This window comes from Euleptes europaea, chromosome 19 (assembly GCF_029931775.1).
Source record: "Euleptes europaea isolate rEulEur1 chromosome 19, rEulEur1.hap1, whole genome shotgun sequence".
In the NCBI taxonomy this organism is placed as follows: Eukaryota; Metazoa; Chordata; class Lepidosauria; order Squamata; family Sphaerodactylidae; genus Euleptes; species Euleptes europaea.
In genome coordinates, this window is record NC_079330.1 from 32,057,376 (window position 1) to 32,070,227 (window position 12,852).

The window sequence follows — 12,852 nt, forward strand, 5'->3', positions numbered from 1 at the left end:
GGAATAGCATGGGAGTCCCAAAAAATACAGTTTCAGGTGGTTTCAGAGGGTAGCTGTGTCAGTCTGGCGAACTGCTAGATTCAAGATCAGACCAACAAGCTCTTTGGGAAATGAGCTATTGAGAGTCAAAGCTCCCTTCATCAGTTCCAGGTGGGCAGCTGTGTTATTCTGAGAGAAGATCAAGATTTGAGTCCAGCAGCACCTTAGAGACCAGCAAGATTCCCAGGATATAAGCTTTTGAGAGTCAAAGCACCCTCTGTCAAATACAAGAAGGAAACTACTTTGTTTCCTCCTTGTATCAGACAAGGAGAGCTTTAGTTCTTGAAAGCTTATACCCTGAAAATCTGGTTGGTCTTCTGGGTGCTACTGAACAGCAATCTTGCTAAAAAATACAATAAGTTGAAAAAGTAGGTACTACTTCAAAAAGTTTGAAACCAGTGCCGCCTTTCCACCCATTTTCCTCTCCTCTGTGGCAGATCTGAGTCTGGAAGCTCCTTGGGGCAGAGACAGGTCTTGTTTATTACTCTGTACAGCACAGTGCTTATTAGTGACGGTAAAACTAAATTATCCACAGCAAGTATCAGCCGGAGTGTATTCTGCATGCATTTGCTCATCTTTACCAAAGGCTTCCATTACTGGGTTCGAATCCAGTACCCTCTTTTCTATCCTTTCCACATCGACGCTGCCTTGTGGGGCAGAGGACAAAGAGGCCACAGTAGCGTAAAACTTCATCAGGCAACGCGACGTCCACGTCTGGAAAACCAACCAGAAAAAGGAGCCCTTGGGTGGTATTCATTCAGCAAGGTGCTTGTGAGGGAGGGAGAAAGATTGCTTTGAACAAGATTATACAGGGAAGGATGCTCTTGAGACAAGCTGCAATTTGTCAACAACATAAACTATCGGGTGAACTGGCCGCAATGTGCTGAGCTATCCAAAGCAACAGATATCTGGAGTGGAACATCTGAAGGTGTTGCATATTTATTTATTTAAAACATTTTTATGCCGCCTTTCCACCCGATCAGGGCCCCCAAGGTGGCAAACATAAAAACAATCAAAAATACATTTAAAATTATAAAATAATGCAATAAAACACACACAGACAAACAGCACCAGAACCAGGAAGGAGGTCCAGCAGCCATTATTGGGGGTATGCCCAAAACAACATAAAAGTCTTCACCCGCTGGCAGAAGACACCGATAGAGGGAGACAGACGCATCTCCCTGGAGAGGGAGTTCCAAAGGTTTGGTGCCATAACCGAGAAAGCCCTTTCTCGGGTTGCCACCTGTTTAGCTTCTGACAGCCTTCAAGAGCAGCCCCACGTGCAGCACATTTTCCTTTCATGTTCTCATATAAAACATGATCCCTGCATGTAGAAAATGAGAACATTAGGCTAAACTTTTCTCTTGGTTGTGCTGAATTACTCTGTGCATGGGGCTGAATTCCATGGATCTATTGCTGAAGGGCTTTCACTGGGAGCAGGAGCCTTTTGCTGATGCAAAACCCTTGGTATCTTGTGTTTGGGAAGGATTCTTCTGCTGGAAGATAGCACCTCCACTAGCAGAACAGATCCACAGGATCCAACCCATGGGGCTTTTAGCAGCTGTAAAAAGCATCAGATCTTTGACACAATAAGAAAAATCTATCTGCGGCATCATTGGCACATGCCAGCTGCCAAAAGGTGCATCCAGAGGTGGGCACGCAGCCCGCCAGAGAGGTGTTTGGTGAAGCTCTTCCCTTACCTTCCCTGCACCGCTTTCACCACTAACGATTATGGACTGGTTTACTGGTGGGATCTGGCTTTTGACATTTCGGTAGGTTTCTTCAGCCACCGCAAAAATGTGAGGTTTTAATTCCTAGAAAATCAGAGCACACCATTGAAACCTGGAGGGAAGGAGGACGCGGTTGGATAGAACAGAGTAACAGTTCCCAACTTATTAAGAAGGGGGATCACATCTTGTGGACAGAAAATTTCTCATCTGATCGGATGAGGGCAGAATAACAGAGACTGAAGGAGTAGCCAGAATATCCCCCCTATTCACGCCTCACTGCTGCCATAATGCTGTCTCTCTCTGCATCAATCCTCTATCTACAACATACGGGTAACAACACTGGATATACCTTTGTTGGGCTGTTGCTGGCGCCAGTGGATCAGTGTTTAATATCAGATAACCTATTACAATCTAAAGCTGACTCGCTGCCAACATCTGGGTATAAAATAATCTAGAGCCTCTTTTCTGCTATTTGTCAAGAAACTACCAGATCTGTAACTAAGTTTCTGTCTGTTGTAATATTTTTAAAGCGCCCTCCAGCTCAGAATTGATTAATAATGTTATTATTTATCTTACATTTTATGTTTTAGAGCATGGTCTAACAGCATTGTGTATTTTATAATTAATTAATTTTAATCTTATTGTACGGCTCAAGATCGCTAGTCGAAGGAGCTTTGTTAATAAAGTAAATAATCTAGAGTTGGTTTTTGGATCACTGAAAACCAGCTGCTAGATAGGAAGGGAAGCATCTTTAATTTAGAAATTGGCCATTGCTGGGCTTGCGTATAATGGTGAAGTTGCCCCAGACCAGCGTGGTGTAGTGGTAAAGAGCAGTGGCTTGGAGCGGTGGACTCTGAGCTGGAAAATCGGGTTTGATTCCCCACTCCTCCACATGAGCTGCGGAGGCTAATCTGGTGAACTAGATTTGTTTCCCCACTCCTCCACATGAAGCCAGCTGGGTGTCTTTTGGCTAGTCACAGCTCTCTCAGCCCCACCTACATCCCAGGGTGTCTGTTGTGGAGAGGGGAAGGTGATTGTAAGCCAGTTTGATTTTTCCTTAAGTGGTAGAGAAAGTTGGCATATAAAAACCAGCTCTTCTTCTTCTTCAGGTTAACCAGGGTGACCGTATGGGCTTGGGTGACACAGGGACAATCGCTACCTGTTTCACCCAGTGCTTATATGGTGCTCTCAGTATTCAATTTCAATTATCTTTATTGGAATGATATGTTTAAAAGAGATGTACAAAAGCTGAAATTAAGAAAATGTAAGTGTTAAAAACTACTTTGGATTCAATTTATTCTTTGATGTTGTGATCTTCCTTTTGGCTAAGTTCCCATTGGATGATTGCTGTCATCAGGAATTTCGCCACACTTTCTGTAATTTCTGAGTCCTGATCAGCTAGTAGTTTTTGAAGCGTTTTCCTGTTGTTTGAGAGAGAATTCGGAACTAAAGGTTTTATGAAGTTATCTCTTGAAGTGTCATATAGATGGAATTCCAGGAGTATGTGGGACAGGGAATCAGGGCCTCCTGCATCTCAGTATTGAAAATGCTTCTCACGTTATCATAACCATTCCTGGTGGCACCTATCAACTTAACATCTCTGGCTAGTGGGTGGTCTTTGGGTGGGGCCCTCAGTAGTCACCCCACCATACCGATCTTTGATGCCAGCCCCCAGGCAAAGGAGGGGATTGAAAGGGGCCTCTGTGCGAGGGCCATGATGTACAAACTGTACCTGTACCTAACTGCCTCTTAGTCCGAGTTCAACAAGGTAATTTTTGCAGGCCGAAAACGGCTGCTTCAACAGTCTTCTCTCTCACCTGAGGATGGGGGGCAGCATGGTAGTCCCTCATGAGCTCGTGCGAGTAGAGTAGCGGCACCAGCCGGAAGGGGTTGACAGCCACGAGGCTACAGCCGGCATTGGTGTAAAAGACGTCCACGGCGTATCTGGCTTGCAAACACTTCAGGACTGAAGAAGAAAATGGAACTTTTCATCGACAGTTGCTGTACATTTTTATTCCAACCTCCCCCACAGTATAGGGCGAGGTAACCAATGGATGAGGGATGTGATCTCCTCCAAAACCAAGGCTCCTTCATAGAATCATAGAGTTGGAAGGGACCACCAGGGTAATCTAGTCCAACCCCCTGCATGCTGCAGGAAATTCACAACTGCCTCCCCCACACACCCCCAGTGACCCCTACTCCATGCCCAGAAGATGGCCAAGATGTCCGCCCTCTCATGAACTGACTAAGGTCATTGAATCAGCATCGCTGTCAGATGGCCATCTAGACTCTTCTTAAAAACCTCCAGGGAAGGAGAGCTCACCACCTCCCAAGGAAGCCTTTTCCACTGAGGAACCGCTCTAACCGCTCTGAGGAACTGCTCTAATGTCTAGAAGGAAACTCTTTTGATTTAATTTCAATCAGTTGGTTTTGGTCCGACCTTCTGGGGCAACATATTAGTCCTTCTCATAATTAGTTACGTTGGCCACCCCCTAAGAGCCCTTTGCCCATGACTTGAACTGACTGTCTGAAAAGCTCTGCCAAAGCCTCACAGCCCCTCCTCTCCAGGATGACCAGCAGTAGAGGTTCTGGCAGAACCCTCCCCTACTGCACTGTTATTTTTAAAAATCTGTTTACTTCATTTATACCCCTGCTGTCTCCCCAATGGACCCCACCCCAAAAGTGGCTTCCGTCATTCTGTTCTCCTCAATTTTATCCTCACAACAACCCTGTGGGGTAGGCTAGGGTGAGTATGTGTGTGAGACTGGCCCAAGGTCACCCAGCAAGCTTCCACGGCACAGCAGGAATTCGAACCTGGATCTCCCAGACCCTGGTCGGGCACTCTAACCACTATACCCACCACACTGAGATGCTCACCCCAGGCAACAAGCAACACTTTCCTCAAGGCCCTCCTCTTCAGTGTGATTACAAGGTTAGGCCTTTGTCTGCGGTGAGGTATGGACTGTATAATAGAAGGGATCTGCCAAAAGCCTCTGCAAGGTGACCTTGACAGCCAGCGTGGTGTAGTGGTTAAGAGCGGTGGTTTGGAGCGGTGGACTCTGACCTGGAGAACCGGGTTTAATTCCCCACTCCTCCACATGAGCGGCGGACGCTAATCTGGTGAACCGGGTTGGATCCCCCACTCCTCCACATAAAGCCAGCTGCGTGACCTTGGGCTAGTCACACTCTCAGCCCCACCTACCTCCCAGGGTGTCTGTTGTGGGGAGGGGAAGAGAAGATGATTGCAAGCCGCCTTGATTCCTCCTTAAGTGGTAGAGAAAGTCGGTGTATAAAACCAACTCTTTTTTTTTATCGCACTGGACAGGAAGGGCTCAAAGAGCCTTTGGCATGAGTATTGGAATGAGCAATTGAACTGCATAAAATGAGGGGGGGCTCAGAGTAGAAAGATTCTATTGCTGGTCACTCTGGGGAGGAGGGGCTGAGAGGCTTTGGCAGAGCCCTCCCACCTTATGCAGCTCAGATGCTTGCTTCAAGATTGGAAGCAAAGGGCTCTTTAGGCCTCTCCTCTCTGGTCCGACCAGGACTCATGCCCTTTGCTTGAGTTCTGATGAGCACAATTAAGGAAGATCTCTGTCAAAAGCCTCTTTTGCCGATCTCATTGGTGGAGGAGGAGGAAGAGAAGGAAGAGAAAGAGAAAAAAGAAGGAGAAGAATTGATTTTTATATGCTGACTTTCTCTACCACTTAAGGAAGAATCAAACCAGCTTACAATCACCTTTCCTTCCCCACAACAAACACCCAGTGAGGTAGGTGGGGTTGAGAGAGCTCTAAGAGAGCTATGACTAGCCCAACGTCACCCAGATGGCTTCATGTGTAGGAGTGGGGAAACCAACCCGGTTCACCAGATTAGCCTCCGCTGTTCATGTGGAGGAGGGGGAATCAATCCCAGTTCTCCAGATCAGAGTCCACTGCCCCAAACCACCACTCTTAACCACTACACCTTTGCGCATATCTTGGTTCATGCAGGAATGAGTCAGGAAGTGGTGCCAACATCACCCCTTCAACCTGTGTCCAATGAAAAACACGGCCTCTGTTGAAAGATTAGGTGGTAACCAGTGGCTACGTCAGGGGTCCTCAACCTTTTTGAGCCCGCGGGCATCTTTGGAATTCCAACACGGCATGGTGGGCACAGCCACAAAAATGGCTGCCGCTAGAGGCGAAGCCAGCCACAAATTGATTGCCACAACTTATCTTCAGTTACACAGTGAAAATTATTGTGCTGAGGTGGCAGCTGCAGCCAAAGCAATGTTTAAAAAAATCTGCACAGCCAATCAAATCTCCAAGAGCCATTCAGAACCCTTGCTAGGTTAAAAGCCCTACTTGGCCCCACCCATCTCCTAAAAACACTTGGTGGGTGGGTATCGGTGGGTGCCATGGTGCCCATGGGCACCAGGTTGGGGGGCCCTGGTCTAAGTATAGCAAGGAAACTCTTGAATCTTATTCTTTTAAAAAGGAAAATGGACACGCTTTGAGTAATCCGTGCCAAGGCTCAGCCCTAGAAAATTTAATACAATAAAAACAAGCCCTAAAAGCAAGCAATTTCAAGAAAGGACAAATGTGACCAGCTCTTGGAAGGACCTTCCACGTAACGTTAAAATGTCTTTTTTAATTACATATTTTTTATTATTTCATTAATAAATATACAAGGGAAAAATTGGGAAAGGGAAAATAATATTGTTTACATATCGTTCTGTTGGTATCTTACAATCTCTACCCCTCTTTATAATACCATCTTCCATATTTTCTTAACATAGTAGTAATTTGATTTGACTAGCTCTTTTGTCTGGTGCTTTTAATATATTCATTCAAGACATTAAAATGTCTTGACCTCCTTTTGGGCCATACCTGTTGCAGTGGTCACGGGGTTCACTTTGGTAAGGTCATCGAAGCTGTGGAGCGGGCCAGCGTCACTCAGGAAAGACTCCACCTCCTCCCCGAGATGGTCGCTGGTACCGTTTCCATTGGTTGGAATGCTCTTTGTGCCGTTTACCTGGAAGCAGAGATGGAGAACGCCACAAAGGGACTAAAGCAGTGGTTCCCAACCTTTTTTTGACCAGGGACCACTAGGACTTTTTTGTTCGGTGCAGGGACCCCAAGGTTCAAAATAAAAATTCTGAGAATTTGAAAATAAAGTTTAATCATAACTGTTAGTTAAACATTAAACTTAGAATAATCTTTGAATATATATTTTTATAATAGAGAACTTTTAATTGAAAATATTAATTTATTATGGGTTTATAACTTTGTTTTGCGGACCTTAATTTAGTTCTCGCGGACCCTGGGGGTCCACGGACCCCTGGTTGGGAACCAGTGGACTAAAGGCAAGGCCAGAGCTTTCCACAGTTCTGCCAAAACTGCAACACTTCAATTGCGACACGTAGCAGACCAGCTGCTTGTAAGCTTTTATATACGCAGAGCAGTGAAGTTATGAGTTGGGGAACCCCTGGTTGGGTGTTTACACTAGCCAGAAGCCATACCTTCCGCTGTACTGGAGGGGAAATATAAGAAAACACCCTATGAACAGAGACTATCTGCCTGCCCACAAAGAAAGACTGAATCAACTGAGCGCATATTGTTGGTGTGTGCTTTATACAACAAAATCCACAGTGAAACCATTGGGCCATTGTTGGAAGGATTCCCAGGGAGACCTAATAAAATCAAAATCAAATATTTTCTCTCGGATAAAAACCATCAAACGACACAAAGGGTTCCCAGGTTTTGAGCCCAGGTCTATACCATGAAAAAAAACAAAGAAACTGAAAAGTGATCTTAAATTAGAGTGGTATAGATTTTAGGTCCTTGAGGTGATGTTATTTAGTTTTCATTAAGGAGTGTTAATATGTTAAACACATTACGTTCATCTGTATTCGTGGCTGATGTGTCCTATGATTATTTTTACAATGTTATCATTTCTGTATTTTTGTTGTATTTGCTGGTCGTGGACCATAATAAATACTATTGATTGATTGAACCCCTGGTTGGAATCTCGCTTCCCCGGGGCGGCCTTGGGCAAGCCATGCTCTCGCTTTCTGTGTCTCTGTTCTCCGTACTGACCTACCTTACAAGACTGTTGTAAGGATGGTCTGGAGACAGAGTTGGCAGGAGCCCAGACCAACACCCTGTTCAACACGGGAAAACCAAATCACCCCTGATGGAGGATTAGCCTGCCTCTGTTTGAAAGCATCCCCTATCTAGGTGGGGTCTCACTGCTGGAACATCTTTTCCCTCTTGAGATAGGCCTCTGGGTATTGGTTGATCACGTTCCTCTTTCATTTCACAGAATCATAGAGTTGGAAGGGACCACCAGGGTCATCTAGTCCAACCCCCTGTACAATGCAGGAAATTCACAACTGCTTCCCCCACACACCCCCAGTGACCCCTACTCCATGCCCAGAAGGTGGCCAAGATGCCCTCCCTCTCATGATCTGCCTGCGGTCATAGAATCAGCATTGCTGACAGATGGCCATCTAGCCTCTTATTAAAAACCTCCAGGGAAGGAGAGCTTACCACCTCCCGAGGAAGCCTGTTCCACTGAGGAACAGCTCTGTTAGAAAATTCTTCCTAATGCCTAGACGGAAGCTCTTTTGATTTAATTTCAATCCGTTGGTTCTGGTCTGACCTTCTGGGGCAACAGAAAACAACTCGGCACCATCCTCTATATGACAGCCCTTCCAGTACTTGAAGATGGTTATCATATCCCCTCTCAGTCTTCTCCTCTGCAGGTTAAACATACCCAGCTCCTTCAACCTTTCCTCATAGGACTTGGTCTCCAGACCCCTCACCACCTTTGTTGCCCTCCTCTGGACACGTCCCAGCTTGTCTACATCTTTCTTAAATTGTGGTGCCCAAAACTGAACACAATACTCTAGGTGAGGTCTAACCAGAGCAGAACCTCTTCTCCAGTTCTTCCAACCTCTTGGAGCTTGTTTTCCAGACCCTTGACCAACTTTGTTGCCCTCCGGCAAACCTTCCTCTCTTAAAGAAGGTCTGCAAAACAGTACATTCAAAAGCAACCCACAGTTATTTACCTCCACACAGGAGGCCTCTAGAAAAATGTCTCTCCTTCTGCACTCTAATGCAGCTATATTGTACACTCTCATCAAAAGTCTTAAGGGAAGAGCTGCTAGATGGTGGGTGATAGGCTAAGGGAAAGGCTTCCACACAGTGGCTACTGCGCTGGGGAGGGGCCGTGGGTCATTGGTAGAGCATCTGCTTGGCATACAGAAGGTCCCAGGTTCAATCCCTGGCATTTCCAGTGAAAAAGATCAGATGTTGCAATTCTGAGATTCTGGAGAGCTGCTGCCAAGTCAGAAGAGACAAGAACGTTCTGGATATCCTGAGACCATTGGTGTAAGGTGTTCATGTTTATTACAGTGACTGTTACATGCATTCGGAGACTCTCCCCGCACTAGTCGCTGGGCTTGGTGAGAGATTCTCCACATTCCTGTTTTAGTTTTTCATTAAAAGTACCTGCTTCAGCATCTCCCCGCTTGTTTTCCGGTGTCCCGACACTTGTCCAGGTGAATGCGTTCTGCTCCGCTGTCACCATGCAGTCTTTACAGCAGCAGTGTATAGATTGCAGAAGATAGTGCGAACCAAACTGGGGCCCTAAACAGAACAAAGATTAATCTCAAGTGGCTGTGGATATTAGAGTAAAACAGAGCACACCTTGCCAGATATGAGCAGTTGCCAGGGATCTCCCCTGCCTCCACTTCCAGGTGGTTTATTTTGAAAACATACCGGACATGCCTCAACAGGAAAATGTCCATAATGACAGATGAGCATCAATTAAACTCTACTTAGGGTTGTAGAGGTGACCGCCACTTGCCAGTGCTTTAAGGCCTACTCTGGCTGCCAGTTTGTGTCCAGGCACAATTTTGTTCACGGAACAAACCCATCCACCGAGATCATCCACAGACGCCCACCTCTGTGTTCCCACAACACCAGCGGTTCAGAGAGTGGTTACGAGAGGTAAGGCCTACTCAGAGGTGGCACCAATATTACGGAGTTCCTTCCCATGGAGATTCATCTTGCCTCTCCTTTAATAACATCTGGTTTCCAGCTTAAAGTGATGCTTTTCAAAGAGAGCTTCTGAGGCTCGCAAGTAGTCTTAGGGATTATTTGTGTTTCTGCACGTTCTCCTGCATTTTGTGGTCATCTGATTTTTTCCTCCTATTTGACCTTGGCCCTGACCTGGCTGGCCCGATCTTGTCACATCTTGGAGGCTAAGCAGGGTTAGTCCTGGCTAGTACTTGGATGGGAGACCACCAAGGAAGCCCAGAGTTGCCACACAGAGGCAGGCAACGGCAAAACACCTCTGAACGTCTCTTGCCTTGAAAATTCTTCGGGTCGCCTTTTTTGTATGTGTGTTTCTTGCAGGCATATTATGTTCGCTTTGTATTTAGAGAGCGCATGAAAATAAAGCTTATGATTATATATAACCTATCAAAAAAACGAGAATATCTAACAGAAGTACTTCAACCACATATCCAAAACTTAAATAAAGATAAACAATCAATCTTTTTTTTCTTTCTTTTTTTAAGGAATTTATTAAGATTAGAAAACAGTAATAGATTCTTTTAAATGTTATGAAAATGATTTTGGTGATTAAATACAATATGTTAAAAAATGATGACTAAGCAAACTATGTTAGGGGTTAACAAACATATTTTCTTTACACCTCCCTTACCCTTTTTCCTTTCCTGTATCCCCAGATAATTCTAAAAATCAATAAAAATATCTATAAAAAAAAAAAATTCTTCGGGTCGCCATAAGTCGGATGAAACTTACTGGCACTTAATACTTGGATGAGCACACACACACACACCTGATCCAGTTCCTATTGGATTGTGATTCTTTCTGCTGAATCTCCCCTACGGTTCATATTTTTGCCATGTTTTTTTGGGGGATCAAATCTTTTTATTGATTCAGTTAGCCACTATGGCCCCCCATTGAAAGATGGGAGTATCAATTTTTAAATTAAAAATAAGCAAGCACAATCCCCTGTTATTGTAACAGGTGGGGGTGCATATGGAGGGTTCATGCATTAGTTCGGAAGATTCCTACCCCACTCTCCCCTCAGACAGACTGAAAAGCACTCACAATAAATAATACAAAAGAAATAATTTCTGCTTTAAATTGATTATTCAAAGCGTCCTGTCCTCTCTATTGGCAGATCTTTTAGCAGTTCTTCAAGGTGAAGCCTCCATCGGCTTTGACCTAAACACCTCCAGGGATTCAGGAGCAGGTCTAGCCGGTTTTGGCTGCAGGCCGCGTGATTTGCTATGAATCACAAAAGCGATCAGAATTCTTCTTCTTCTCCTTCCTATCACATTTTCATCCTGCCTTTCTTCCAACGCACTCAGGGTTGTAGACAAGGCCCGCTTCCATGCTGCCTTTACAACAACTCTGCGAGGTAGACTAGGCTAAGGGTGACTGGCCCAAAGTCACCCACGAGCTTTACGGCTGAGTGAGGATTTGGACCTAGACAACACTCTAACCATGACATCATACTGCTATCCCCCCACCCCAGACTCAAAATTGAGTGCTTCCCTTTTCCTGATAGGTAAAAAATGTTATCCCCTGTGCAAACACCGGGTCATTCCTGACCCATGGGGTGACGTCACATCCTGACGTTTACTAGGCAGACTACGTTTATGGGATGGTTTGCCATTGCCTTCCCCAGTCATCTTCCCTTTACCCTCAGCAAGCTGGATACTCATTTCACCGACCTCCGAAGGATGGAAGGCTGAGTCAACCTCGAGCCGGCTACTTGAAACCGACTTCTGTCGGGATCGAACTCAGGTCGTGAGCAGAGCTTTTGACTGCAGCCCTGCAGCTTACCACTCTGCACCACGCGGCTCCTATAGGAGTGGACAGCAACCATTCACTCATTGGTACAAGACAGCACCGGGGCTTGACTCACGTTCTGCCCGCTGGTGACTCCAGCTATTGAGAAACAGCCCACCTCCAACTGATTCCCCTCCTGGCCAGGTTCAGTGCCCAGGTCTACCCCTGTTGCATTTGCATAGTCTTATTCTTCAAGTCAAGCAGTGGGCGAGGAAACTGCAGGGCAGCCCTGTCCCCTTGGAAGCCTTATTCAACCACCCACCCGTTTCAGAGATACTAGGGTATTCAAGCCCATCTTCCAAAACACAAGGACTAGGAGCTTGCTTTTTGGTTTTCAGTGAAAGCGAAGAGATTCTCGAGATGCTGAATCTTCTGCCTTGAAGCTAAGTTTGTCCTCCAGCTCTGCTTCCACACAAGCCTGCTGTCAAGTTTGCCGTTCCGTTATTGTGTATATATTCTTACACCTTTGACTCTGGATGGAAAGAGGGGAATTTGACACGAAAGAAGCCTTACAGCGCAGTCCGGAGCACACTTACCCGCTTCTAAGTCCACTGAAGCCAAAGGGCTCAGAAGGGTGTGCTTAGGATTGTACAGCGAATGACACTTCACTAGTTGCAGATGTTTGCTGAACAGGCAATTCCCCCGCAGGGCTGAAGTTTGGGAAAGGTCTCTTTCTCTCTGGGAATACGCTGCGGGTCAGGATCCCCTTTCTGCCAATTCCACTCTGCTTGTGAATTTATAAATAAGACAAATGTTATGATGGGCCCATAAGTTTGCAGGGTGCTCTGCCCAAAGCAAAGTGTTTCCGTACTGCTTTTGGGCCCAATGCAGAACCCCCAAAGCGGCAAACATTAAAACACGCCAAACATTTAAAACAGCATTTAAATAAAAAAATGCATAAATTATTAAAAACAATTTAACTGAACACATAGAAACACAGAACTGGGGAGGAGGACTAATAAGAGTTAGTGAGGAAATGCCAAACACAGCAAAAGAGTCTTCACCTGCCAGCAAAAGAGTATAATAGACACAGAGGAACTGCACTGGAGAGAGAATTCCATAGTTTTGGTGCCATGACCAAGAAGGCCCTTTCTCAGACTGCCACCCCTCTAGCCTCAGCTGGCAGGGTCCCCTGAAAGAGGGACTCAAAGATTAACGAAGAGGTTGGCTAGGTTCATATGGGAAAAGGCAGTCCTTTAGGCATAGCGGCACTA

General features: G+C 45.6%; 1 protein-coding gene across 1 annotated transcript in view; it reads right to left on the bottom strand.

Moving 5' to 3' along the window:
* Positions 1 to 9,338, bottom strand: part of MYO19 (myosin XIX) — a 35,404-nt gene extending 26,066 nt beyond the window's left edge. Inside the window, exons 1-6 of the mRNA XM_056865035.1 lie at positions 9,260 to 9,338; positions 7,267 to 7,277; positions 6,635 to 6,779; positions 3,587 to 3,735; positions 1,740 to 1,853; positions 621 to 753 (exon numbers count right to left, since the gene is read on the bottom strand). Of these exons, the coding sequence (XP_056721013.1) occupies positions 621 to 753; positions 1,740 to 1,853; positions 3,587 to 3,735; positions 6,635 to 6,779; positions 7,267 to 7,277; positions 9,260 to 9,338 (631 nt within the window). The remainder of the gene's footprint in view (positions 1 to 620; positions 754 to 1,739; positions 1,854 to 3,586; positions 3,736 to 6,634; positions 6,780 to 7,266; positions 7,278 to 9,259) is intronic.
* Between the last annotated feature and the right edge of the window lie 3,514 nt (positions 9,339 to 12,852).